This window comes from Aspergillus eucalypticola, assembly GCF_003184535.1.
Source record: "Aspergillus eucalypticola CBS 122712 chromosome Unknown BO83scaffold_30, whole genome shotgun sequence".
In the NCBI taxonomy this organism is placed as follows: Eukaryota; Fungi; Ascomycota; class Eurotiomycetes; order Eurotiales; family Aspergillaceae; genus Aspergillus; species Aspergillus eucalypticola.
Window position 1 is genome coordinate 294,152 of NW_020290304.1, and position 25,978 is coordinate 320,129.

A 25,978-nucleotide genomic window follows, 5' to 3' on the forward strand; every position below is an offset into this window, starting at 1 on the left:
CACAGCAGTCTTAGTTCCGAGGTCCAGACCTCGATGCAGTGCCCTCAACTGGTGCTTATATCCTGATGGGGGGTTACATTGTTTTTCGACTCCGTAGTGCAATATAGAAGATGGTCCGATATGATGAGAACCAGCGGGGTTCAATGTAGTACTAACATGTCATGGCAGACCGCTACTACTAGGGTCAACAGCCGCCCGCCAGTTTGTCTCGATCTGCACTGATATAGACATAGCCCTCAGAGTTGCAAACGCAGAATTTAATAGCGTAACGGCAAATATATTGGTTAGAGTAAGCAGGCAACCCTACCTCAGCTACAGTTTGGGATCTTAGAATCGGGAATCGTAGGAATTGACGTCGCATGGTCCCTTCCGAGGAAAGCTACGCAGACCCTGGTCGAGGCTACAGCAGCTTAATACGAAAACTGACCAGTCGAGTCGTCTGAAGTGCGTGATTTGGGATCAGATCCCGACTCAGCTTTTCGCTGTGCGCTACCCATTACTTGGCTTGAACCTACAATATTATGGCATGTTTTCCATATAATCAGACAGGCTGGGGTCTCCTTTCAAGTATCCGACGCATGCGCTCTTGGAATCCCACCTCCGCCATCACTTATAGCTCGACCTACATCAAGAATATCGATATCCGGGTAAGGCGAAAGCGGAAGCTACCTGGAGGGAGGCCCAGACGCCAGCCCCCGACTTCCAGGCTGTTGCCCGGGCCGTGTCGTATTGAGCGGGTCATCCAAGGCAGGTGGCCAGGACAGGCGGCTGGGAAGACAGGTAAAGTCTGGATCCAGCATGGCAAAAGGATGCGCGGGCCAGCTTATTGGAGGGTCGTCGGGTGCCGTCCTCGAGCCTAACTAAGCCTAATCCAGGCTTTGTCCAGTCAAACTTCCGGCCGAGACCCCTTCATCCCTTTCATCCCCACATGGTGCTGTAACCCCAGATCGAACCCTCGACCCGCCTTGTCAACGAGCGGGTTTGGTCACCTGTTGAGAACAACACAGGAAGTCGGGGTATAGCTTGGCATTAATATCTGCCCTCACAATCAGTAGCCAATCCAACTATAATCGATGACAAGTTTGGACTATGGACGTTAGCATTCGGATCCTGAGTGGCAAAAGAAACTCGCTGACTGGGCTCGACTCCTTTCAAGATGACCCTCGCTCCGCCCCTGACCCAAAATTACTCCGTCCGGTTACACCTGCTAATCGAATCGGCTAGTTGCGTGGCTTACCGTCTTTGTAAATCAACCAAGGGCCAGGGTGTTTTCGAAAAGAAAATGTTATACACTCGAGTGAAAAAGTTGGCCGCTGTTGCTTTTCCCCATCTATCTCGATAAACTCTCAACTCCACGTGAGCATGACGCAAGGGTGAATGAAGTGTGGGCAGAAAATCTCCGTGAGTATGGAATAAGTACGTAAACAGTGCTCCTATAGAAATGGCAGGCTGGTCCTGTGAGAACAGACTGGCTCAGACAGCGATTAAATTGCTCATATTACCTGCTTTGTGTGGTTCCACTTGTCGAGTCCTTTAAAAACCAAGGGCACCAGTGTCCAATCGCTTCTCAATTAACTCTAAACCCAGGAAAGAATTGAGCAGTAGAGGCAGTCCGTTCCCTTCCCCGGCTGCAGGTGGCCAATAAATGCGCCCACCAATCTGCATTGGGCTCAACATTTGCCAGCCGGCATCGCTCTAATTGTCAACACTTGGCTCCCGAACTCCACGGTGGCGTTGACGGCGTTACAATGCGATGCATACACTAGCCAAGTGGAACCATAAGGGTGCAAACGAGAAGAAACTAGAAAAAGTAAAGAGGCAGGCCTAATTGCAAGGGGCAAGATTGCCACGTACGGGTGCGTCTGGTCCAATTTAGGCTCTCCTTGATGGTAACCATCTAAATTCCATTCATACGATAAGGTTTTCTGGACAGTTGAAAGAATTGGTCGTGGTCAAGGATAATGGAAGCTCTAAAGAACATCATCTGATGCAACTAGCATTGCATTAGCTTTCTTTGAACATTTGCATGCGGATCAATGTTCTCAGCCATAGTTTGCACGTATGCTACTCTCCCCCACCGGTCAGTGCTTACAAGGTGACAATGAAGACCAGTGTACCTATGCTGAAGTCAGCAGACTCAGACTAGCCCACCTCCACAACCATGCATTTCCTCATAGGTTGGAGGGGTGCAAAATCCAATTCCGTGCAAGCCCTCACTATCAGCCTATCTGGCCATCTGTCACCTGCCTGTACCATGGTTGCCTCAATTTCTTGGAAAGTCCTCTTTGGCAAAGGTTACCTTCGCCCGGAATGAATGTCCGGAGTAGCCTAAGTTGTGGTAATTCCAGATGTTAGACGAACAGGAGCATGTTAGATCTGACTATGATGAGAATACTTGTGTCCGCAGTGCCCTGTTACCATACACTGGGTAGTTGTGCGCGGAAGTGAGGAAACAGATACATTATCAAGGAGATGTAGTTCCAGTTAGCTTCAGATAGAATGGCCATGTGCGAGTTCCAATGAGTTTGTTGAAAGAAAGGGGCTTATGCGCTCAGATAATACATGTCCTATCAATTACATCTGTTCACATGTTTGATTGGATTGCCACTAGATCTTCTACCCCGGGTTCAGGACCCCGCGGGGAAGAATGGAGACATCACAGTACCGCACAATACTTCCATCTTGGTAAGAGCCTCCTGCAGCCGGAGGGTGAAGTGAATGCAACCGGACCTCGCCTCTTTGTTCAGGGCTCAACCCGACTATTCCCAACAGTGCGCTCTTACTTCACTTCCCCTCGCACCTGCTTACTTCAAGTCTTTTAATTCCCTCCGCCTTCCTAACTTCCTCTCCATCTCACCCCGCATCTGTTGTGCATTCTTTCTCATCCCCGTACTTCCCCACGCCGTGGCTTCGACGCGCCCTGTTCTTCTTATCACTCCCACCATTGCGGCTAGTGATTGTCTGTACTCTAACTTGTGCAAGCACTCGATCCACACGCGCTTTTCTTCATCCTAAGCCAGGTAAAAACCATGGCAAAGGAGGAGGTGACCCCGATTCAGGCGGTTGACTCTGCTGTTGACCCCTAGTATGTGTTTTTCATGTTTCCCTTTTCTTTCTTCGTCATGTATACTCACTTTCTTTGCGTTAGTGGCAGTCACAATGAACCCGATGTTACTGAGAAGGGCACTACGGAGCACATTAATCTGAACAAGAATACGTCTGCCAAGTAAGTTACTTGATCTGGTCTTGGTGTCTCTGTCGTGTACCCAATAACTAATTCCATGATAGAATTAAGAATCCCCTGGCAGATCTGAGCCCAGCTCAAGTGGTCCAAGATGTCGAGGACTTTGCCGCTGAATATCAGCTGACTGATATTCTCCCCTTGCTCAAAAAGGGAGCCCTTGTGGCACGCGATCCCGAAGACTTTCAGTCAGTGCCCGATATGACTAGTGATGAGATCACTGCCATTCGTGATGAGAAAGATCATAAGTGGCGTCAGCCTAAGGCTCTCTACTTCACCATCATTCTCTGCTCTGTCGGAGCTGCTGTCCAGTGAGTATCAAGCCCGAGACTCTCGCTTCCTTTCAGTACAACTTGAACGGTGATTTTGAGCTGTTTTGCTGATATTCCCGCCAGGGGTTGGGATCAAACCGGAAGTAATGGTAAGTGTGCCCTGAAACTCGAGTATAGCAGTCCTCGCTAAGCTTAATCTATTATCTAGGCGCCAACCTCTCGTTCCCTGTTGCGCTTGGAATCCCTGAGGATGGTCCAAACGCGTCGAGAAACCAGTGGCTTGTCGGTGTCGTCAATGCGTGCGCAGCCCTTGTCCCCGTATCTTGTGAAGATCACCTTGAGACTAATGTTCTTGGATAGGGCTCCATACATGTCTAGCGCTGTCATCGGATGCTGGCTGTCCGACCCACTGAACAAATATCTGGGTCGCCGTGGTGCTATTTTCATGTCTGCCATCTTCTGCCTTCTTGCTCCTATTGGATCGGCCGTCAGTCAGACCTGGCCTCAGCTGTTCGTGACTCGTCTGCTGCTGGGCTTGGGAATGGGATTGAAGGCGTCTACAATCCCAATGTTCTGTGCAGAAAATACCCCTGCTTCTGTTCGTGGAGGTCTCGTTATGTGCTGGCAGTTGTGGACCGCCTTTGGTATCTTCCTCGGGACTTCCGCGAACCTTGCTGTCAAAGACACTGGGGATATCTCTTGGAGACTCCAGCTCGGGTCTGCCTTTATTCCAGCGCTTCCTCTGCTGATTGGTGTCTTCATGTGTCCAGAGTCGCCTCGCTGGTACATCAAGAAGGAAAAGATGCGGAACGCTTACCAGTCTTTGTGCCGCTTGCGCAACACCCAGCTGCAGGCTGCGCGTGATCTTTACTACATCTACGCACAGATCAAGGTCGAGCAGGATATTGCTGGAGTGAGCAACTATGCCACCCGATTTGTCGAGTTGTTTACCATTCCCCGTATCCGCCGTGCAACCCTTGCTTCCTTCGTCGTGATGATTGCGCAGCAGATGTGTGGCATCAATATCGTTGCCTTTTATTCCTCGACTGTCTTCCAGCAGGCAGGAGCCAACGTTACCGAAGCACTGTTTGCCTCCTGGGGTTTCGGGCTTGTAAACTTTATCTTTGCATTCCCGGCGGTGTTCACCATTGACACTTATGGCCGTCGCGCGCTGCTCTTGTTCACGTTCCCCCAGATGGCTTGGACTCTGCTGGCCGCAGGCTTCTGTTTCTACATCCCCAAGGAGCAGACGGCGCATCTGGCATGCATCGCTCTCTTTGTCTTCATGTTCGCGGCTTTCTACTCTCCCGGCGAGGGACCAGTCCCGTTCACTTACTCCGCAGAAGTCTTCCCTCTGTCTCATCGTGGTAAGTGTGAATACCCGGTACTCAAGTCATAACTAGGCTAACGAAAGCAGAGGTCGGAATGGCTTGGGCTGTGGCAGTTTGTCTCGGCTGGGCTGCGGTACTTTCAATCACCTTCCCCCGCATGTTGGCCGTTATGACTCCAACTGGTGCCTTTGGCTTCTACGCGTAAGTCCTAACATCATCCGATTATGCCCACCTCGGTCTTTTTTGCAGCCACTCTAACCTTTTTCAGGGCGCTGAACGTGACTGCCTTTGTTATGATCTTCCTGTGGGTCCCTGAGACTAAGCAACGGACTTTGGAAGAACTTGACTACATCTTCGGAGTCCCGACTCGGATGCATATGCGTTACCAGATGTTTCAGGTGCTTCCCTGGTGGATCAACCGCTACATCTTCCGGCGCAACGTCCACTTGGAGCCCTTGTACAAGCTTGACCACCTTGCCACCAGTGGCTAAGCGGGATGCATCTGTCTGTGAGCACTCCAGGTTTCATGTGCGTGTACGATGAAACCGTTGCTTTCGAAGCGGAGTACGGATGGGTATGTTGTTTCGCGAAGTTTTCGGCGTTTGGTGCGATTTTCCGCGCTCTAATTACGGGGTAGAATATGAGTGCAGGATACAGTGAAATTGAGGGTGTTTGCAAGGATCTGCACTGAGTGAAAGATCATGTATTACTCTAATGAATGATAATTTATGATTAGTGCTTCGGCGTTCACTACATACGTAGGACTGATTCCTCCGCGAGAAGAATGTTCATGCAGAGGGGTTCTGTTGCTACTCCTAGATGGAAGAATCTCAGCAGTATGTAAAAAATCTGGATACAGAAGAGTGGAGGAAATTATGGGAGAAGAGGAGGGAAAGAGAGGAGGGGGTTTATACTCGGAGACTGGGGGCCTCAGGATCATCGTGTCCTCTACCCCGCCCATCTCTGCCTCTCTTCTCACATTAAGATTTGCCACCATCGCCCAGTAAAGGCTGTCACTGGGCACAAGCAAAGCGCCGGTCTGGCCGGTGAGCAGCTATGCAGGTGCACCTCAGAAGCGGGTCCATTATCTAAGTCTATACATCGGGCAACATACCGGGTCTGTTTGTGCATCCGCGGCCCGTACCTTGCATTCGACTACATGCGACAAGTAACACGTCAGTCCTCTATATTCTCTCATTTCCCCCATGACCGCCCCTACACTTATCTGACAAAAGACCCAAGGGGAAATCTCTAGTAGCTCCTCTTCACCGGCGGCACACTTTTACAATCCCCCTCATCCAACGTCTTCATAATCACTCCCCGATACCCCACCCTAACCCCCTCCTCCTTCTCATCCTTCTGCCACGTCCAACTATGCCTCAACCACCTCTCATCGTCCCTTTCCGGGAAATCCTCCCTCGCATGACTGCCCCGGCTCTCCGTCCTACACAACGCCGCCTTGGCCGTCTGCGCTGCGCACGTCAGTAGATTCCTCAACTCCAACGTCTCCACGAGATCAGAGTTCCAGATAAGGCTTCTATCGCTTGTCCTGAGTCGTGTCGAGAAGTCGTTCTGCACTTGAATCACTTTGCTTAATCCGGTGGTGAGGGATTCGTGCGTGCGGAACACAGCGAGGTCCGTTTGCATGGCTCGTTGGAGGTTATGGCGGAGCAATGAAGACGGGAGATCGCCTGTTGCGTGGAGGGTTGTGGATAGACTGGATAGGGAGTCTTGGCCAAGATTCGACGGAGACGTATCATTGCGCGAGATATTGTGAAGGGGCATGTTAGGTTCGTTGTTCTCGGCGATATGGAGGGCACACGCCCGGCCGAAGACAACTATATCCAGGAGCGAGTTCGCGCCGAGTCTATTAGCGCCGTGTACACTAACGCTGGCGCATTCGCCGGCTGCGTAGAGACCCGGGACCGGTTCTACGTCTTTATCTGGGATGTCTGTCCCAGACGAAGTGCGACTACTACTATCACTAGTCGTAAGCACCTGTCCCTTATAATTCGTCGGGATCCCACCCATGCAGTAGTGCACCGTAGGAACAACAGGAATAGGATCCCGCGTGATATCAATCCCCGCGAAAATCGACGCCGTCTCGAGGATCCCAGGGAGCCGTGAGTGGATAAGCTCCGCAGGTAAATGCGACAGCTGGAGATGGATATGATCCTTCTCCGGGCCACAGCCCCGTCCCTCACGGATCTCAAGATTCATAGCCCTCGCTACGACATCCCGACTGGCTAGATCTTTAGCCGTCGGGGCATATCGCTCCATGAACCGTTCGCCGTGCGCATTGAGAAGATATCCGCCCTCTCCACGCGCACCTTCCGTGATGAGTACCCCGGCCCCATGGATCCCCGAGGGATGGAACTGCACGAACTCCATATCCTGGTTAGGGAGTCCCGCGCGAGCAACCATGGCATTGCCATCCCCCGTGGAAGTATGTGCGGAAGTGCAGGAGAAGTAAGCCCGGCCGTAACCGCCCGTCGCGAGGACAGTGTTTCGCGCGAAGAAGCGATGCAGCGTGCCGTCTTCGAGAGAGAGACAGATGACGCCCACGCAGGCGCCGTCGACCATCAGGAGGTCCAGGGCGAAGAATTCGACGAAAAATTGGGTGTCGTGCTGGAGTTTTTTATTAAATCCATCGGTCAGTCTTTATAAAACTTCCATCCTTTTCTACAGTAGAATAAGATATGGTAATAAAAATAATATTACCTTCAACGCCTCCCCGTACAAAGCATGCAACATAGCATGACCCGTCCGATCCGCCGCACAAGCAGTCCTGTACGCCTGTCCCCCCTTCCCATAATCCAGACTCTGTCCCCCCAGAGCCCGCTGATATATACGTCCGTCTTCGGTTCTGGAGAATGCCATGCCGTAGTTCTCCAGCTCGTAGATAGCCTTCGGTGCCTCCCTCGTCATATAGTGAATTGCATCTTGGTCTCCGAGCCAGTCTGAGCCTTTGACCGTGTCGTACATGTGCCAGCGGTAGTCGTCTTGTGTCATGTTGCCTAGCGCCGCGTTGATGCCGCCTTGCGCTGCGACGGTGTGGGAGCGGGTGGGGAACTATTTTTCAATATTTCATGGTTATTGCTTGGTCTGGGTCTTATTGTGGTATGTTCACTTGGAGGGAGCAGGTAGTGGAAGGAAATTGGGATGTTACCAATTTGGTAATGCATGCGGTGCGGAATCCTGACTCGGTCAGACCGACTGCGGCGCGGAGGCCGGCGCCGCCGGCGCCTATTACTATGGCACTGTGGTTTTATTATGGTGGTTAGTTGGTGAGGTATGGATTGGAGAGAAGGCTAACTGGGCTGGTTACTCACTCGTAGTAGTGGTCGAATAGCGGGGCTTCAGATACAGATGGTCCCGGAGATGAGTGCCGGGGAAGAGTGGAGAATGGGCGGTGTCGGTTGAGAAACAGCAGCGTTTGGGAGGGCTTTGGTAGTGGACATTTTCGATGAAATGTTCGGCTTAGGCGATACATAATTAATTGTCATGTACTCGAGTTTGGAAGGTGTGTTTGGGTGATATGGGAGTAGATGGTCATCTCGGAACATTGCCAAATATTCCTTTCGAGAGGCCCGAGGCGGGGAACCTTACCCGAGGTTCTCTCGGAAGGGGGACTCCGAGATGCAGGCCTCGGCCAGTCAACATGCGGGGATTGTCAGCCTGGGTCTGGCCCAATTATAATAGCTATCTGCGTCCTAGTGACGGTAACCTATGAATATAATGTCGAGAAACTACAAATGAAGAGTTGCTCGTCGGTACTCGCGCCAGACTGTGAAGCCGAGCTGCTCGTAGAACCCTTCTAGAACCACCCAGTCGACAAATACTCCCTCCACACCTCTCCGCTTCATGTCCTCCATCGCGTGGCTGAGTAGTGCCAGCCCAAGTCCCTTCTTCCTATGTTCCGCATCAACGCCTACACATCCGATGAGGCCGGTTTTGGGCCCACACACACGTGGAAGCGCCCAGTTTTTCTGTAGAGCCGGCGAGTCAGGTCCAAGCATCAACGTCCAGGCGGCCTGCTTTCCCTGGGAGTCGAAGGCTGCCATTACACTAAATGGATACTTGGCAGGGTGGAGCTCCTCATATTGACGCACCCAGGCCTATTTGTTGTTAGTTATATCGTGTAGAGACAGCCAATAAATGTGCACGATGATAATATCAGGACAGCTTATGTATTGAATATGGGATCATGCTTACCGCATTTGCAGAGAAGTTCTTCCTCTGTCCAGCCAGACATTCTTCGTAATGCTCGGGCTGGAGAGGACCAAAAGTATATCCCTGATCTGCCGCCCGAGTAATATATGCGTCAGGGGCCTTGAAGTCACGGATATCACGGTACAGGTCCACATTTCGTGGGCTTGTATCCCATAGTGAGAAGCCACGCTTCTGGAAAAACTCCTGTACTGACGATGGCAAATCGTGAGGTACTCCAGGAAAGAACCTCGGGAACGAGCTGCTCAATTCGAGGCGTGGAAGTTTCATGTTGGCTTGATACCATGCTGTGATTTTTGAGATCAATGCTGTTCCAAGTCCCTGGCCTTGTTTTGCGGGATCAACTGCGAGCACAGCAAGGTTGCCAGCAACACCTGTAGATGTATCACTGGTGTATGTCAAGGCAAATCCTACAATATCAGCACCAACGCGAGCAACGAAATGATGCCCATGCTCCTGGTTAACAAGTAGTTGCAGCTTCCGAGCGGAAAGTGGGTAGGTAGGCAACGCAGCATTCCAAATAGCAGTCAGTTGCAGGATATCTTTTGTGTTATCCAATGCTGAGTCCTCAATAGACAGTTGACTGGTAGGATTTTCAACTGGCAAGATGCCCTTAGGCTCCGAATTCCCGAATATCACCTCAGCAGCCGCCGCAAATGCTTCGGGCGTAGGCTCATAAGTGGCGATATATGTTCCAACGGACGCATCTTCCAGGAAGTCGTAGGGGTTACAGGCGGCGATGCCGACCAGCTTACGGGTCCGGCTAGGCAGCTCCAAGCCTAATGTCCGCTGAAATGGTGATTCCCGCGCATTGATAGAAGTGAAGATAACGACATCGGCAGCTTCGATGGCACTCATCAGCTCAGTCGATAGGCCCGCTGCCCCATATCGGATCTCAACCACGGTTGGGTTGTATTGCTTCAGTATATTGAGATAAACGGAGGCGTTGTAGGCGCCCTTCCTTCCCAGCCCTTCTCCGTCCACTGCACCTCCAGCTGGGGTTTGGTCCCCTGGAAAGAGGAATACGACGTTAGCAGACCTGGACACAGGGACAATCTGTGAGGTATCTCGAACAAGCGTCACAGACTGGGCATAGGCTTGCTTCGCCAGCGCACAATGTTTCACTGCGTCTGTTCCCAGAGCAGGCCAGTTTTCCCTCGATTCCAGTGGGCGCAGCGCTGTCTCCCAACTTAAGAAACTGCTTTTCAGCTCCTTAACACGACGGATAGCCTCATTCAACCGCGCGGAAGGAATGTTTCCGGACTCAGCAGCCTGGCAAACCTGAAGAATCGAAGCAACTTGGACAGAATACGTATGGCATATCATGATGCTGTCGCAGCCAGCAGCCAGAGCAAGGACAGCGCCTTGTTCTGTTCCGTACGTAGCACGAATTCCGTCCATCTCGAGACAGTCCGTAATAACCATACCGCCGTACCCCATATCTTCACGAAGAATCTTCATCACATCTGGCGACAAGGTGGCAGGCAATTTGCCATCACCTATGCCAGGTAGGGAGATATGGGCTGTCATGATTGCCTCGATACCTTCATTAGCTGCTTGACGGAAAGGAACTAACTCGCAACTTTCCAGTTGTTCTCGTGTCTTTGGAATGACAGGCAGTCCATAGTGTGAATCAACTGCGGTATCGCCGTGTCCCGGGAAGTGCTTTACAGTAGGTACGACCTTGTGCTCCCGAAGACCTTGGGCGCTGGCGCTGGCGAATCGGGCCACAAACTCGGGCTTATCTCCAAAGCTACGAACCCCGATCACAGGGTTGAGCGGCTCGGAATTGATGTCACAGACGGGCGCATAGTTCATGTTAATCCCCGCGGCGCTCAGTACCTCACCAGTTGCAGCTCCGACCTGGTATGCGAGCTCGGGGGAATTGGTGGCGCCTAGAGCCATAGGGCCCGGCAGTTGTGGAGCAACTGGAGGCGATACCCTGGTGACGAGGCCATTCTCCTGATCAATTCCTATGAGCAAGGGGTGCTCGTGTCCTGCTGACCGTGCTTCTTCTTGGAGAGCATGCGTCAAAGCCTTTGTTGGGAAATATGATATCAGTCTCTGGATCTGGACGCGGGCGTACTACGGATAGCCATGAATTGTCACAGAGGGGGGTCACCCACCTGAAGTTGAGCTGCATCGCTAACATTTCGTTTGAAAAGTACGATCGCTCCAATACCATATTCGTGGATCAGAGTCTTTATTTCTGGGCTCGGAGTAAGGCCATGGAAACCGACCGCAAAGAGCTAAACTCCGCCATAGTTCAGTCGGATGTTTCTTGATGGGCAACACAAGGCCGAGTGATATCATACCTGACCAATTTGCTTCTGCAGGCCAGTCAAAGGCATTGTGAGAATACTTCTTCCTTAGTGGAATGGAAGATCAAGATGAAGTGTTACGAAGCTGTGGTGCCGTAGGAGGGGCAGAGCCGATGGGGTACACGCGTTTGGTTTATCGATAAGAACCAGTGGAGTCGACTAATTTTAGATCTCGGCAAAACGAAGGTGGACCATCAAGCTAGAATGTAATGAGAGGCCGCGATACAACAACAAGAAGCACGACAATTGGAGCCAGATAGAACATAGGGGTTGGTGTCGAAATGAGAGAATAATAGTTGGGAAAAGAGGGGCGCGAGACGATCAGTGCCGGCGGAGTAACAGCAGATTGAGTTTATTCAACGTGCGGGTGTGCAGCCTCGCGATCTATTTCCGTACTATTTCCGTACCCCCCCCCCCCCCCCCGTACCCCCGCAAGCCGTCCCCTTAACATTCATGCCCCTGTAACCACTGTTGAGCAATTATCCTCTTGTAGCTATTACGAGAGTTTTCGAGCAGCACTTATCTAAAGTCAGTGGTGAAATTAGGAAAGAGAGGACAAGTCAGTAAAAACCCTAGCCGTCAAAAACATGTCATATGAGGTAGCCTAGTCATTAATTCAATATGCTTAAAATCTGTGATATTTACATTAGAATGATAAGAATCCACAAAAAACTGTCATATCGGTCGCGAAACGGCCGAGATCAATCATCAATGCAGTTGGGTATTATGCTTATGACGTGGCGACCCAGATGGGTTGCCGAAGATTTAAAACATGCGAGGCGCTCTTCCTTTTCCACTTTTCTTCCTTCTTCACCTGAAGCTTTGCATCAACCGCTTCCCTCCATTGAGGACCATACTCCGCGGTCATATATAAGCCACCACCTACAGCTACCAGCAACAGCGCCGAGATGGTACTGAACCACCCCACGCCCATTGCCTCAAGACCAGGTAGAACAACACCCGACCCGAGGGCAGCAAACATATACCGGCAAACAAAGTTCGCCGCGACAACCTCCTCACTTCTACCACTCTCCTGCATAACATCCAATCCGTAAGTATTTAGACTGGGGAAGCAGAACATCGTGGCCACCCCTTGAATAAACATAGCGACAACGGGAACTGGTATTCCTCCGACTTCTTTGTCAACTGTCCAACCATAAACAAGGATGCATGCCGGAATAGCGAATAGAATGAAAGAGACGCAAGAGCGGAGACGGTCTTCTGGTATGCGTCGTCCGTTGCGGATGCGGATGTATTTCCGAGCCACAAGATCGGCCCAACGGCCACCAAAAAAGGTGCCAAAGATGTAGCCACCACCGGGGCCGAGGTAGAAGAGGCCGGCTTCAATGGGGCTTTCAAGGTGGAAGCGAGGGTTGAGAACGTAGCGAATGGGGGTGAGAAGGGCGTATTGATTCCATACTAAGGCGCCGGCAGTAAGGCTAGTGAGGAAAATGTTCGGGTAAGAAAAGACCAAGCGCGCAATGCGAAGGGGGGAGATGTGACTCCATAGTTGCTTGGTTTGCTGAGGCAGACTCTTCCCTTTGAAATGGGTGTTTAATCTGTGACTGATGGTCTCCGGAAAGAATATCATGATGAGGACGGCTGCGAAGCCGTTTAATGCAGCAAGCAGCCAAAAAATGTATCTCCATGGGCGGAAGGTAGCCACGACTCCCTATTAGAAGGTGTCAGTTGAGCACAGATAGGTGAATCATACGTTGTGGATGAGGCATACACCTAGAAAGGGACCAAGGGCAGGCCCGGTCACACTACCTGACAATACCCATCCCAATGGTAAGGCACGAGACATTGGCTCATAGATATCGCCCACGGTGGCACTGCCAAGCACTAGAAATGCAGTTCCCTGAAACGCGGCACATATGCGGAAGATAAAGTAGGCTTCTAGATTGGGGGATAGCGCTGTGGCCACAGTGAAAAGAAAGAATAGTATGGAACTAGCGATGAGGATCTAAGAGAGCAGCTGTTAAGGTTTGGCGGAAAAGTATGAATGTACGGATGTCACTCACCGGACGACGGCCCGATATTTGACTCAAAGGACCCCAGAGGAGGGCAGCGATCCCCATGGAAGCTAGGTAAAGAGCGTTGCTGGCAGTGATAATATCTGCGTCTGTTTCGAATGTTCTGGCGATCTCGGGGACAGAGGCTAAGATGGCAGTGGAGGATATGGGTCCAAGGATAGCAGAATATGAAAGGATGATAACGACAGTGATTTTTCGAGTAGGCGAGAACCGGTTGTACTGATCGTCATGGACTTCTTCGGGGATGCTTTCATGAGGCAAAGTACGGTCTGAGTCGTGAGTGGTGGCTTGAATGAGTGTAATGGTTGAGTTGAGAGGCGGTCGATGCTCGTGTCTGGAGCTCTGACGTCCATTAGGGACGACGAGGGTCGAGGACGAATTCAAGAACTTTGGGTCGAACATGTTGCTTGGTCGTCGACGCTGTTCAAAGTCACAGAGAAAAGGCTTCCGTTATTGTTGAGATAATTCTGCTTGGTTTTCAGAGCGAATGTATAAAGTCATGAAGTACATTATGCAAGAAAAAGGTCGATTGATGATAAAGAAAGAGTGTATCTAGATGAATTTGTAATGGATCAAAATCAAATGAGAGGACGGGGCTCCATAGCACCCAGACACCTAGATACTGTACAGCAATGAGCAATTAAGCATCCAAAAAAAAGAATGCCTTAGTACCGTGGAGCCACCAGCAGATTTAAGGAACCTGGCCAGCAAAAGGCAGGGAGTCTCGACTACACGTGGAGTATCACGGCTCCATTTTTCAGCGCAACTATCGTCGGTGAGAGGGCGAGACTGTCAGATTAACAGCCCCTAAAAACACTTAATCGCCCAGAGAAGTAAGAGCAGAGCCTTCTGCAATATCCACATACAAGTTTAGCTCAGATCAAACTTTGGTAGCCGCTAGACCATTGATGCTCACGCTTGAGAAACTAGTTATAAGCTTGGGGCAAAAGCCGGGAACCTTAGCTTGCCGCGGAGGTAAGAACCCGATCTGCACAGGGGCGCCAGGAACGATTTCCTGCACAGCCAACGGCGTGTAAGCCATTTTGAATCAGCAGCCGAGTTCAGGAAGCATGTTAAAAATGACCGAGCCCATAATTCGTTGCACAGAGTTTTCCAGATGGCAGAAGTTATATCAGTAATCTTGCAAAAATTCAAAAGCGTCCGGGGTACGGCAGCTCTCGTGTCGAACACCCAGTAATCGGCCCAGATACTAGGGCCACAGTGGAGACTGGGGATTTCACACGACTCAGGAGAGCTGAGAGACAAGTTCGTGCTTCCTACCTGGTCGATCACGCCCACTTCAAAATAACTTGGTTTCGTACTACTTGGCAATCATTGACTGTCTCTTGGTTGTAGGGCTACTTGATCAGCTGCTAAAGATCGATGACTTCGAATGACGGTGTTGATCTGATCGAAGGCCTCAGGGGAAAGGCATAAGATACATCAATATGAGAATGTGCGTGGGTGTCCACCTATACAGGTAACAGAAATCGAGGCCTTCGAAGCCCGGTCTCATTCCGTATCAAGGTGGTTGACCGAGAAGGCGGACCCTCCACAGTAACATCCCAAGGTTTCAACAATGAGGAGGTCAACCTTCCGCTTTCGTCAAGCTTCAACCCCGGGAAAGCCTTTCACTTCCATTCATCCGGTCTGTGGTGGAGGCTATCCTTGGGACCATTGTGTCAGAAGCTTGCAGTCAGTCTCGATCCACTCAGGCAACCTTGACCCAATGGTCATGCTGAGCATGGTAATTCGATGGGGTTGCAATCATGCTGAGCGATAGATAGATAACATACGGCGCCCGGTATGGCAGAGTAAAGGCAGAGAGTCGCATCTGAAATTCAACTATACAAGCCCAGCGATAAATATGATACAGATCAGTACAGTGTAATTGTTGCTGTTGGGGAACTTCCAGCCACAGTTCGGTCGCCAAGTCAACTGATAAGTTATCACGAGATCAGGGGTAATGGTAGAGAGTAGAGGATTGTTGTAGGCACAACAATCACGGATTTCTTTTGCGGTCTGTTTTTGCACATCTTGTTATAATTGCTTTTTGCCCCCTCCTCTTCCCTTATTTTCTTTTTCTTTGCCCGCCCGTTATTACATCTTAATATTCAGTTATTCTCCACTGCGTAGTAGGCACAACAGGATTAACGGAGTGGCTGGCTTAATATAATCTCCGCCACGAAGCTAAGACGCAAGTGGCACGCGAGTCGAGAACATGAAAAAGCCACCCAAATAATACGATGATAGAATGAGGCTGGCATTTAGAAACTCAGTCCATTGTGTTATTCATCCCTTGACTTTGGAAGTCATCCCTATCCATGGGAAAGCAAGCAGGACAAGAACATCCGCAGAGCTTAGCTCAGCCACCCATGACGTCGAAAGAGCTGACCCCCTGCGCGGGTGGCTTGAATTCAGTTTGGTGGGTGACCCGATCGCCCTCCGGCCGCTTTCCTCTTCCACTCTCCCCTCCCCATGACATATTCACCTGTCTCCCTCCTGTGCCTCTCCCCTCTTCCTTCTCTCTTCCCCGCTTCATTCTTTCTCTACCGTCCTCCCAGGGCTTATTCTTAGCCAGTCCTGCGGTTTTGTACCAAATCAGTAGTCGAGATATTGTCTTTACATCTGCAACATGAGTTCCAGCAAGGATTCAGCGTCCGGCGTTCCCGCCCACAGCAAAGGTTCCTGGACAAGTTTCCTTAAGGTATGAAGTTTGAACGACCGATTTTCTTCTAGGAAATTGGTCCCACATCCTAGACTGCCTAAACTCGTATTGCTTTACGGAGCTTGGCTAACCGATCTCGTTCCTTCCTTCAGTCTATCGCCTCCTTCAACGGAGATCTTTCTTCCTTGACCGCCCCGCCCTTTATTCTCTCGTCCACCTCCTTGACCGAATATTCTGCCTACTGGGCCGAACACCCAGGCCTTTTTGTGGCTGCTGCAAAAGAAGCGGATCCAGAGAAGAGAGCTCTGGCCGTCTTGAAGTGGTTCCTCAGCACTCTCCACCAGCAGTACTGCAGTCGCAGTGAGAAGCTCGGTAGCGAAAAGAAGCCCTTGAACCCTTTCCTGGGAGAGTTGTTCCTTGGCAAATGGGATGCCGATGCGGATGTGGGCGAGACCACCTTGATCAGTGAGCAAGTCAGGTAGGTGGTACTATTGTACCCACTCTGCTTCTGGATCGTATTGACCGCTTCAGCCACCATCCCCCTGCTACTGCCTATGCTATCAGAAACGAGAAGCATGGCGTCGAGGTATGTAGCTATTCATGATTAGATGTACGAAGAGACTCTAATTGGAAACTCAAATGTAGCTACAAGGATACAACGCCCAGAAGGCATCCTTCTCCAGCACCATTCAAATCAAACAGATCGGACATGCTCTGTTGACCCTCACTCCTCCAGGTGCGGATAAGAACGATCCTTCTCAGCAGGAGCGCTACCTGATCACCCTCCCGCACTTGCACATTGAATCCCTTATTTACGGGACGCCGTTCGTCGAATTGGAGAAGTCCACTCGCATTGCCAGCAGCACTGGCTACGTGGCGAAGATTGACTACTCTGGCAAGGGCTGGCTGAGTGGCAAGAAGAACACCTTCAGCGCCATCCTTTTCAAGGAGAACGAGGGCGAGAAGAAGCCTCTGTATACTGTTGACGGACAATGGTCAGATTCTTTCGTCATCAAAGACTCCCGCAAGCATGAGGTGGACAGATTCTCCGTCAAGGACACGAAGACCACCCCGTTGACTCTGGCGCCCGTCGACCAGCAAGACCTCTATGAGAGCCGGCGGGCATGGCGCGATGTTGCGGCAGGCATCGAGCAGGGCGATATGGATGCCGTGTCCGTGGCCAAGTCGAAGATCGAGAACGCCCAGCGCGAGCTTCGCAAGGTCGAGAAGTCGGAAGGCCGCGAGTGGGACCGACGCTTCTTCAAGCGTGTCAATGACACCGACGATGAGGAGTTCTGGCGACTTGCGAGAATGATCGGCGTTACGTCCTTGGAGAGCGACAAGACCGGCGGTGTCTGGCGGTTCGACCCTACCAGCGCTGCGGACGCCAAGCCCCCTTACCACAAGACCGGCGGCGAGGGTCTGGGAATTACTGCATGAAATGAGTCGACGGTCGGCAGATATACACGTTGCGTTTAATCAACCTCTTTTATAGTCCGGGTGGACGAGTGATCTGGCGAACATGGCATGAACAAGTGCCACTATAGAGTACGTTTGCTTTCATAACAGGATCTATTATTTGGCTTTGGTGGAGATGTTTCGGCACCTGTATATAGAACAGTAACGACGGCTGGATAATCAGCGAATCCCAGCAACATTGGAAAGATGCAGTTCGCGCAACGGAGTAATGAGAATTTGTTTAATAACCCTTGGTAATTTGAGCCCGCATTATCGCTGACTAGGGTTTCTCCCCGTTTCGATCTCCTCCGACGGGGCAATACTAGATTCGATAGTCTAGGGCTGTCTACCTCGGATCAGCCTTCGGTCCGTTACGCCACTCGCTTCATGAATGAGTCAGTTGTCTGACCATCAAACCTTATTGAAATTACCTCTATCAGAGAAACCCAACATTTGGGATGCGATGAATACCCCTGGCCCTGGCCAGCGGGTCCTGATCCATCGTCATCGTCGTCAGCACTACTGAGAACAGAAGGACCTGGGTTCCTGCACAGGCCATGCATCCAACCTTGTTTTTATCTGGATCTTGATCTGTTGAAAGCTACCACATTTTGAGAGACGTCAGTCGATGTCAATTCTGCACAGGGCCTGTCATGGCGATCGTTGATGCCAGGAAGTCACTCGATGTTGTCTGTCACTCAATCAGACACAAACTCCATAGGTTATTAATGTTTCCCTTCACGCGTTCTGCCGTGTTGGATAATAGAAATAGGATAAACGCCGAGGCACCCAATATTTGGGAAAATTTGATACAACTAAGCGGACTTGGACGTCTGATAGTCACTAGCAACCGGCTTAAGACTGGATGTCAGGAATGCAGATCGTAACTTCCGTTCATTAGACTAATCAGTAAGCAGTTAGCAAAGAAGAGCTGAATGGAAATCAGTGGATGTGCTTTTGCTAGTGCCAAGTTTAGGATCTATGGGGCTCTTGTGGGGGAGATGTAGACTGTTCTATATACAGTAATTGCTGCTTCCAAATACTCTTTGGTCACTGTAGGGGTCGAGAACCTTCAGACGGGATCACGATAGCCGGAGCAGTCATCTGTTGGCTTTGTTTATTTTTCGTTTTTTTCGTTTTTGTGTGTATGATAGGTTTTACACATTGGATCCACTGGCCACCTGTCGGTGCTCTTCAAGAAGTTTCTTCTATTCATGCCCCTTGTGCGTCTTTAGCTCTGGACACTTGCAGGTTTTGTTGTTAGTTCAGTACCTCTGATGAAGATAACGCAGGTGCGCACGATCGTTTCGGGCATTTTCGTTACGTTCTACAACATACAATGCATGACTGGCTTATATCCAACAATAAAGCTAAATATGAGAATGCATAACATTCTATGTACAAATCTCATACAATCGTATCATCATCGCTCCGTGTCGCAAGGAGCTCCATCTCAGGCTTCCCTGTCTGGATATCGCCAGGATACCTCGCAGCCCAAATCGCCAGAACGAGCCACATCAACATACAGTCGAACACATAGAGTGGCCACTCATGCGTCAAGAGGTAGCCGTTATACCCCATCACATACTCAACAACACGATAGATTGACCGGACCAGGATGAGACCACTGACCGCGAAGAGCGTATGCATGTGATACTTCCACGGTGACTGTGCTCCGGATGTCGGGCGCTTTTGCATACGCTTGTGGAATACAACCGAGACAATGATGAAGAAAACAAACATTCCCACTTGGAAGATAAGGCCAACGATAACAATGACTTTGGATAAGGTCTGCATTGACTCCACCGCTTGCAAGCCCGCTCCGTTGCCTTGAATGAGGAAGGCAAGAACATCGCTCGTCACAAAGACCCTCGTCAACCAGCGAAGGGAGATTATAGAGTATTGCTCTGCATCGACGCTCCGAATGATCCGACCTAGCGTCATGTATACAGATGCGGCGAAGAGAACTGGAGCGAGGAGGATGAGCACGCCCTGCATAGAGTAAGGCCCAAGCTCCGCTGTATGGAAGTGCGAGATTATTCTTGCGATGAATCCGATGAACTCAACTGTGCTCTGTATTAGTTGATAAGTCTTTCTTTTGCGGGGTGTATATATCGTATCAAGGAACACATACAGATGCCGCCAATGGCTAAGGGGATGTTGAACCATGCTCGGGATCGGAATAGCTTGAAGAAGTGGATTCCGGTGGCCCCCAGAAAGAGGACGAGGAAGATAGCCGCTGCCGCAATGGAGGGCATGTAGCTCCACAGGTAGTAGCCTGGCACATACGGTTCCAGCTTGGCCATGATGGACTGATGTAGTTTGTCTCTTCGCTCGGGGACCTTTATCGAGTTATCCAGCTATGGAGGTGAGATTGTTGCGATATAGGACTTTGAACCCAGCATCCATCTTGGTCTTATATGTCTCTTAGACGTCATATTTCACGTGGCTGGACCGCAGAAAAAGGACAATCTTTTCTTGATAGAATCGCAGAATCTGAATACGCGTATAGAACTCAGCCTTTCTCGAAGCTGTCGGACTCGATCCGTGCCTGGCGATACTACCCGATATGGTTTAGGGGCAGGCGAGGTGGTCTGTGCATACGCGGATTTGTGAACCTCCAATGCTGGCTTTGCTTACTTTTGCCTCTTTCAACGTCCCAATCTCTGCTGCATCCCAAACTCTGAAAATAGCAACCCTTAATTTTTTACGGGCCCGTTGTGACTGTTGTACGGGCACACTTTAAGCTTATCACTAAACTCGGAGCCATGGGCGGAGATCCTTGACCACGAGGCACGCCAGGCAGGATCAATACTACTCACCACCATCGCCACATTAGGCGCATGTGCACCGGAAGATGCGCTCTCAGTAATCGACCAAGTTTTCGTAAGGATGCCGCGTAGGACACATAAGAAGTCGCGCAATGGCTGCTTAGAATGTAAGCGGCGCCACATAAAAGTAAGTTTGATGGGAGTGTCAGGCACACATGTAGCATCAACCTCTGACAATGTGCAGTGCGACGAGAAACAACCGATATGCTCCAACTGTCGGTCTTCGGAACGCTCCTGCGAATATGCGGATCCGTTCATACGGGCGGCCCATTCGCGGTCAAGCAAGTCATCAACCCCGTCACCTGCTGGCCTGGTGACGAATGATATACCCCTGCGGTCGCCTGCACATCCATCTTCTCTTTCTGACAGTCCCCCCGTCAATATGCTTCACGCTGAGCTGTTCTTCAACTTGGTGAACTACACCCTCAGCAGTCTCAGCGAAGGGGAGACCGCTTGGCTTGGTGCTCCGGAAGTGATGCGAATTGTCGTCTCAACGCCCTATCTTATCAATCAAATGCTTGCAATGAGTGCTTTACACTTGAGTATAGTGCGTCCAGAAAACGGAGAGTGGTATCGGCGCCATGCAGCCCATCTACAAACGCATGCCTTGGAGATTTACAATCAAAGGAGACTTGAGGTGAACCAGGAGAGCAATGTCCCACTATTTCTCTTCTCCTGCATTCTCGGCATGCACACTCTGTGTGAAGTCTTAGTTCACCGCGAAGAGACGACTTTCGATACATTTATAGAGCGATTCGTTCGTTGTCTCAAACTCCAAATGGGTATTCGCATCGTGATATCTTCAACTACATGGCAATCACTACGAGAGTCAATCCTCGGGAAACCGCTTCAAGACGGAGCAATCTTGTTCGAATGGGATACGAAACTTGGACCCGAGTGCGCAGGACTCCTGAGGCTCGTTGAAGGGGCTAAACTGGGCGACGCCATCACTTCCACCTATCGGGGTGCGATACAAGCGCTGCAGATGTCTATGAATGCAGCTCTCAAGGCCTCGCTGAAAAATATCGGGGGTGTTACGGGCTGGCCTGTCATAGTCAGCCCTGAATATGCCGAGCACTTGGCAATACAGCGGCCCGAAGCTCTGGTGATTCTAGCTCATTACGCCGTTATTCTACACTGGCATCGGCATTTGTGGTTATTCGGCGATGGTGGCCGCTTCCTTATCGAGTCCATTAGCAGGCATCTGGGCCCGAGCTGGGCTGAGTGGTTGGAGTGGCCGAACCGGAGCCTGAGTGAACCTGGTCGGTTCGGTGGGATGTCGTAATCCCCCTGCGACTGGGGATTCACCATATAGTGATCTATTTATTGGAAGCTCTCGCGGGGCGTTGAGAACTTTGAATGGCTGCCATAATAGCGATGCTCATACCATCCACTCTACCCTTTTAACTTGGACGTGATATTCTTTCGCTTTAGGACTGTAATTGTTTTCTGCCTCATTCCTACATGTATCTGGCGACCTCGAGCACCTTGGGAGAGAAGCCCAGAGATATCAATTCTATGCTACCTAGATATTCGCAGTTGACAATGAACAACAGACTTCTCTCGCCAGCAGACATTCTACGAACGAGGGAAGCAGGATGTTCACCAAGGTCATGTACCTAGTTATATCATTCATTTATTGGTCATTCCCGGAGAAGAATGTAAAATCAATGAAAAAAGAAATACTCTGAAATATAAATAAATCATGTATAAAAGATCCCACCCAGGGAACAACAACACTGTTAAAAAAAGCAGAAAAAACTTAAGTCAAATCAAGCACACACGCCAATTTTTGGCGCTGCTGGGAATCGAACCCAGGTCGAAACGGCGCTGCGGGAAAACCACAACGTTTCATGATGACCACTACACTACAGCACCTTGATTTGTTTAAAACGTTGCTGCTTAATTTGATTAATAAGGCTTTATCACCTCAATAACCGGCTGTGTACCGCTGGGAAAGTGGTAAATTGTAGGATGAGTGGATGTATTGTCTTTCTACAATGGCATTTTACCGGATAGTAGTTGTGGAACTTGATCTATGATGGGTCCCACTCCGTTGAGAGCCGACTTATTAGTTGATTGCTTGTTTTTTTTTTCTCTACTTATTCGCTATGAGGGCGTGCGTGTCTTGGTTTGGCGTTGCTGGATTGATGTATACTATATATCCCAAGATAGGGTACATAGCCAACGTTCGACCTCTCTGCAACTCCCTGTGCCAACCGAACTTCCCAAACAGTCAGCGAGGAAACGTAGAATTAACTGACACCCATGGTCAATTTTGAATGAAGTAGTATCATAACACCATGTGCCAAGATGCTCAGATCGCACCCTGCCGCGAGAAGAAAAGTAGCTTCTCTCCGACGCTCTATGGCCTGCCATATGCTGATGTTAGCGGCGATGTGTCGTGGAAGGTTTCAATCCGTGGAATATGCAGGATGGGCGCGCCTATGTGGGATTATTGCACATAGGTCGACAATCTAGTAAGCGTATACACTCAGCTAAAAGGGTCTAGACCATCATGTTGTTCGTAGCTAGCAGCAGCATCGTCTAGCGGCTCTATATGTATCAGTGTGAATGTATTGAATACCCATCGGGAAGTGGCCTAGGATATGTGGACATGGAACCTGCCTCTACCTCTTACTGCATTTATTCCGTGTGCAATGGAAGAGTTTAGTGCATTGTTGAAAGCATTTGATCATGTTAGGAAGGCGCCAGTGCCCGACTATAAGGTGTGCGGGTATGCTATGTCCCTGGCAGAAGATTGGTAGTGGACAAGAGAAGTAGACCAGCACCACCGAGGGTAACTCAGATTAAAGCACAAGTAAGGAAAACACAAATGCAATAGTGCAACAGTAGCACAGTAGAAGAGATCCCAGCGGATGGTCTCGCAGACACCAAAACCGAAACATTTTGATCAAACAACATGGCCAACATAGACTATTCACCATCCTCCAATTGTATTCACGACGCCCCTTAGAATAACCAATTCATCGATAATCTTCGATCGGCTTTAGCTGAAGTTTCGACAAGTCCTAGGTAACGAAAGCTAGGTTAGAACAACTGAGTAAATACATCAATGATGGGAGTCTTACCTTTTTCATGAGCATGGCGCATTCAGTGCCTCAAGTAGGACCTATGGAAATCACCCGAGTGTATTTGTTGTGTGTTTGCAGCTGTGCCCACCCTTGTTCCTAGCCCGCAACAATTTCTGCCGTCGAACCATTGGGATCCAGACTGATAGCAGCATTGCCTCTCCAGGTGCAGGAAAACTGGAAAGATCCAGGAAAAGGAGACTGGGTAAAGGCAAGATAATATGCATATAAGAAGAAAAAAGGTAACAGGGTAACAGGCAACAGGGTAACAGGCAACAGGGAAAGGGAATGCCCCTCAGAAGGACCTCAAACGGGCGTCCTATGAATATCATCATTCGAGGCGTGGTAACTGACGGGGAAAGTTCAACCTGAGATGAATCTAGGCTAACCCGAACAGTGGCATGTAATAACCCGTGCTCATCCAGCGTGGATGTATCATCATCGCTGAAGACATTGCGGTTCACAAAAACCCCCAGGAGTGGAGAGTTGGTATAGCCACGAATAGCCCAATATTCCGGGAAGATGCCTCTCAGATGATCACCGTCACAGAGGCGGAAAATATTGAACCTACCTCAAGTTCCGAGAAGTAGATGTGAACCTCACGATAGCTTTGAGTGGACGTCTTCCAAGCTCAGAAAGCTCTGAAGGCCTAAGCATAGACCTCCGACTGCTGCCCTGCAGAACCCGATTGACAACAAACTTCGGCTCAGAACAGGCACCGTGTGGGTGAGAAAGAAAGGGTTTGATAAGCAGAGGGGTTATAGAAGAAGAAAAGTAACCTGCTCTCAGAAGACCAGGCACGCAAGACCCTGGAATGAAATCATCATCGAGCAGGTTCAGAGACGAGTAGCTTTGAAAGCAGATTTCAAACTTACCTGACTGGAGGAAGTCTCCAACAAGAAGTCTCTGGATGATGGCTGAAAGCCAGGTAGGGGGGTTTACAGTGGGGAGCCTTAGGCGGTGCTGCGTATGGGGTTTGTTGCGTATGGGCAGTGTCGCATATGGGCGTAGCCGCCTAAGGAAAGATGGGCGTAGACAGATGGGTGGGTAAAGAGCGATGAGTAGGCGAGGTTGAGGAAAGAAGAGAGCTGGGATCTGGGAGGAGGGAGGAGAGGGATTATAAAGGAGGGAAGGCGGAGGAGGAAGGGAGAAAATGCGAGACCAAGGGAAGCGAGAGGCAGGAAGTGAATGGGGACAAGAGAACAGGGAAAAAGTGATGGGGGTAAAGTGTTGGAAGTGAAGTGAAGGGAATGGGTGAAGGTCTTTCCTCCAGGGGAAGTGGTGCTGCTGTCACGGCCTACGCCTGGTGTACAGTTGAGTTGGTGAGAAGGTAAATGGAAGGGGCATTCAATATATAGCCACTTTGGGCAGTAGGGAAAGCGGCATGTTCAGCTTCTGTACTAGCATGCGAATGGGAGATTTCGTGGCACTGGATATGTGCAACGAGGCAACTCCCGGGAATAATACCAGTTGACACCCGGGCAACCTAGTAGGCTGCGATGAAGGAACTTACCGGATTTCAAAGGACTTGATTGAATTAGGCAATGGAATCAGAGCCACCTTGTATGCATGTGTGTCACGGGTACGCCTAGTTACTGCACCTTTCGGGCAATGCTAGAATTCTAGACCTACTACTGTATCAACCGACTTCCCACTCAGCAGTTCATCTACATGTGACTACATGATCGATTATGGTAGCAGGTTTGCCATAGCAGCTCCAATATAGTTGGGATCAATTCGATTTGATTTCAGAGATATTTCCCCATAAACACTCAGCATAGACGGTGAAGGAAAGAGATATGAACTAGATTCACATTCTAATCCTTTCATCCTCTTCCTACTGGGCATGAATACAATTGACCTTTTCCCAAGCACATCTGAATTAATAGTAGCCGTGAGATTCAACATTCCTATGACATGTGTAGTTAACAGAATAGGAATAGATGGAGAAAAACCATTAGATGCCTCTGCAGTACCAGGCCATCGAGGCCCTCCTTTATATATATGTAGGCGCGTACTACTTCACCAACCTGTGAGAGAATGGGTCGTTGCTATGTAGGCAAGATCCGAAGGTATCACCGTCAAGAATCGGAATTGTCAGCTGAAGACTACATCTGCCCCAGCACAAGCCAATTCCACAGCTACGGTCGTGGTTACGGTGTCGGGAAAGACCCGGATTCATGCTCGGAACGCACACACTACTCCATTGTGTCTTTTCCCTCATCATCGTCTCTATAGTGAGTTACTTTTTGTACACCGGAAGAAAAAGCAAGGTCCAACGCCGTCCCAGTCAATTCTTTGCATTCTTTAACCCCCATCCCTTGTCCTAATCCAGCCAATTTGCATGAACGATGTCCCAACCGAACCCAAAGAAGTAGTACAGGAAGCGGAAAGTATGCAAGGTAGATGAGAGCAAGAGAGACCATGGAAAGGTTTTCATCAGACACCGAATCGAGAAGGGGCAAAAGCCGGAGAGCAAAGGAGATAAAGGTGGCGTA

At 50.0% G+C, this 25,978-nt stretch overlaps 9 protein-coding genes and 1 non-coding gene across 10 annotated transcripts; 4 read left to right on the top strand and 6 right to left on the bottom strand.

The window, feature by feature from the left end:
- Positions 1-156: 156 nt before the first annotated feature.
- BO83DRAFT_402377 (uncharacterized protein) lies at positions 157-1,224 on the top strand (the record flags this gene model as incomplete). Its single annotated transcript, XM_025533523.1, is given in 8 exon segments — positions 157-183; positions 203-289; positions 546-647; positions 680-726; positions 748-780; positions 876-936; positions 977-1,016; positions 1,082-1,224. 8 exon segments carry the CDS (start codon positions 157-159, stop codon positions 1,222-1,224), a joined length of 540 nt encoding a protein of 179 aa, XP_025384046.1.
- Positions 1,225-2,850: 1,626 nt separating this feature from the next.
- On the top strand, positions 2,851-5,515 carry BO83DRAFT_346132 (galactose-proton symport). The gene is made up of 8 exons (XM_025528769.1): positions 2,851-3,085; positions 3,149-3,226; positions 3,289-3,552; positions 3,637-3,662; positions 3,722-3,812; positions 3,874-4,880; positions 4,931-5,045; positions 5,113-5,515. Exons 1-8 carry the CDS (start codon positions 3,030-3,032, stop codon positions 5,333-5,335), a joined length of 1,860 nt encoding a protein of 619 aa, XP_025384047.1. The 5' UTR covers positions 2,851-3,029; the 3' UTR covers positions 5,336-5,515.
- A 580-nt stretch (positions 5,516-6,095) lies between these two features.
- On the bottom strand, positions 6,096-8,337 carry BO83DRAFT_411270 (succinate dehydrogenase flavoprotein subunit; the record flags this gene model as incomplete). Its single annotated transcript, XM_025534294.1, has 4 exons — positions 6,096-7,472; positions 7,566-7,916; positions 8,014-8,104; positions 8,177-8,337. The coding sequence occupies 4 exons, from the start codon at positions 8,335-8,337 to the stop codon at positions 6,096-6,098; spliced, it is 1,980 nt and encodes a 659-aa protein (XP_025384048.1).
- A 174-nt stretch (positions 8,338-8,511) lies between these two features.
- Positions 8,512-11,682, bottom strand: BO83DRAFT_346138 (putative beta-N-acetylglucosaminidase). Its single transcript, XM_025528770.1, has 4 exons — positions 11,390-11,682; positions 11,201-11,323; positions 9,060-11,111; positions 8,512-8,962 (listed from the first exon to the last, which is right to left on the bottom strand). The coding sequence occupies exons 1-4, from the start codon at positions 11,423-11,425 to the stop codon at positions 8,594-8,596; spliced, it is 2,580 nt and encodes an 859-aa protein (XP_025384049.1). The 5' UTR covers positions 11,426-11,682; the 3' UTR covers positions 8,512-8,593.
- A 443-nt stretch (positions 11,683-12,125) lies between these two features.
- Positions 12,126-13,850, bottom strand: BO83DRAFT_369072 (putative MFS transporter; the record flags this gene model as incomplete). Its single annotated transcript, XM_025529845.1, has 3 exons — positions 13,420-13,850; positions 13,128-13,361; positions 12,126-13,067 (listed from the first exon to the last, which is right to left on the bottom strand). The coding sequence occupies exons 1-3, from the start codon at positions 13,831-13,833 to the stop codon at positions 12,126-12,128; spliced, it is 1,590 nt and encodes a 529-aa protein (XP_025384050.1). The 5' UTR covers positions 13,834-13,850.
- A 2,216-nt stretch (positions 13,851-16,066) lies between these two features.
- On the top strand, positions 16,067-17,539 carry BO83DRAFT_321958 (OSBP family protein; the record flags this gene model as incomplete). Its single annotated transcript, XM_025527874.1, has 4 exons — positions 16,067-16,138; positions 16,252-16,577; positions 16,631-16,685; positions 16,745-17,539. The coding sequence occupies 4 exons, from the start codon at positions 16,067-16,069 to the stop codon at positions 17,537-17,539; spliced, it is 1,248 nt and encodes a 415-aa protein (XP_025384051.1).
- Positions 17,540-18,964: 1,425 nt separating this feature from the next.
- BO83DRAFT_440710 (RTA1 domain-containing protein) lies at positions 18,965-20,038 on the bottom strand (the record flags this gene model as incomplete). The annotated part of the gene is made up of 2 exons (XM_025536280.1): positions 19,692-20,038; positions 18,965-19,623 (listed from the first exon to the last, which is right to left on the bottom strand). Exons 1-2 carry the CDS (start codon positions 19,861-19,863, stop codon positions 18,965-18,967), a joined length of 831 nt encoding a protein of 276 aa, XP_025384052.1. The 5' UTR covers positions 19,864-20,038.
- A 181-nt stretch (positions 20,039-20,219) lies between these two features.
- Positions 20,220-22,015, top strand: BO83DRAFT_346149 (uncharacterized protein). The gene is made up of 2 exons (XM_025528771.1): positions 20,220-20,515; positions 20,573-22,015. Exons 1-2 carry the CDS (start codon positions 20,450-20,452, stop codon positions 21,671-21,673), a joined length of 1,167 nt encoding a protein of 388 aa, XP_025384053.1. The 5' UTR covers positions 20,220-20,449; the 3' UTR covers positions 21,674-22,015.
- Positions 22,016-22,181: 166 nt separating this feature from the next.
- On the bottom strand, positions 22,182-22,266 carry BO83DRAFT_t232. The gene has a single exon. It is a non-coding gene; the product is annotated as a tRNA-His (tRNA).
- A 3,400-nt stretch (positions 22,267-25,666) lies between these two features.
- On the bottom strand, positions 25,667-25,978 carry BO83DRAFT_381880 (uncharacterized protein). The gene has a single exon (XM_025532096.1). The coding sequence runs from the start codon at positions 25,904-25,906 to the stop codon at positions 25,679-25,681; it is 228 nt and encodes a 75-aa protein (XP_025384054.1). The 5' UTR covers positions 25,907-25,978; the 3' UTR covers positions 25,667-25,678.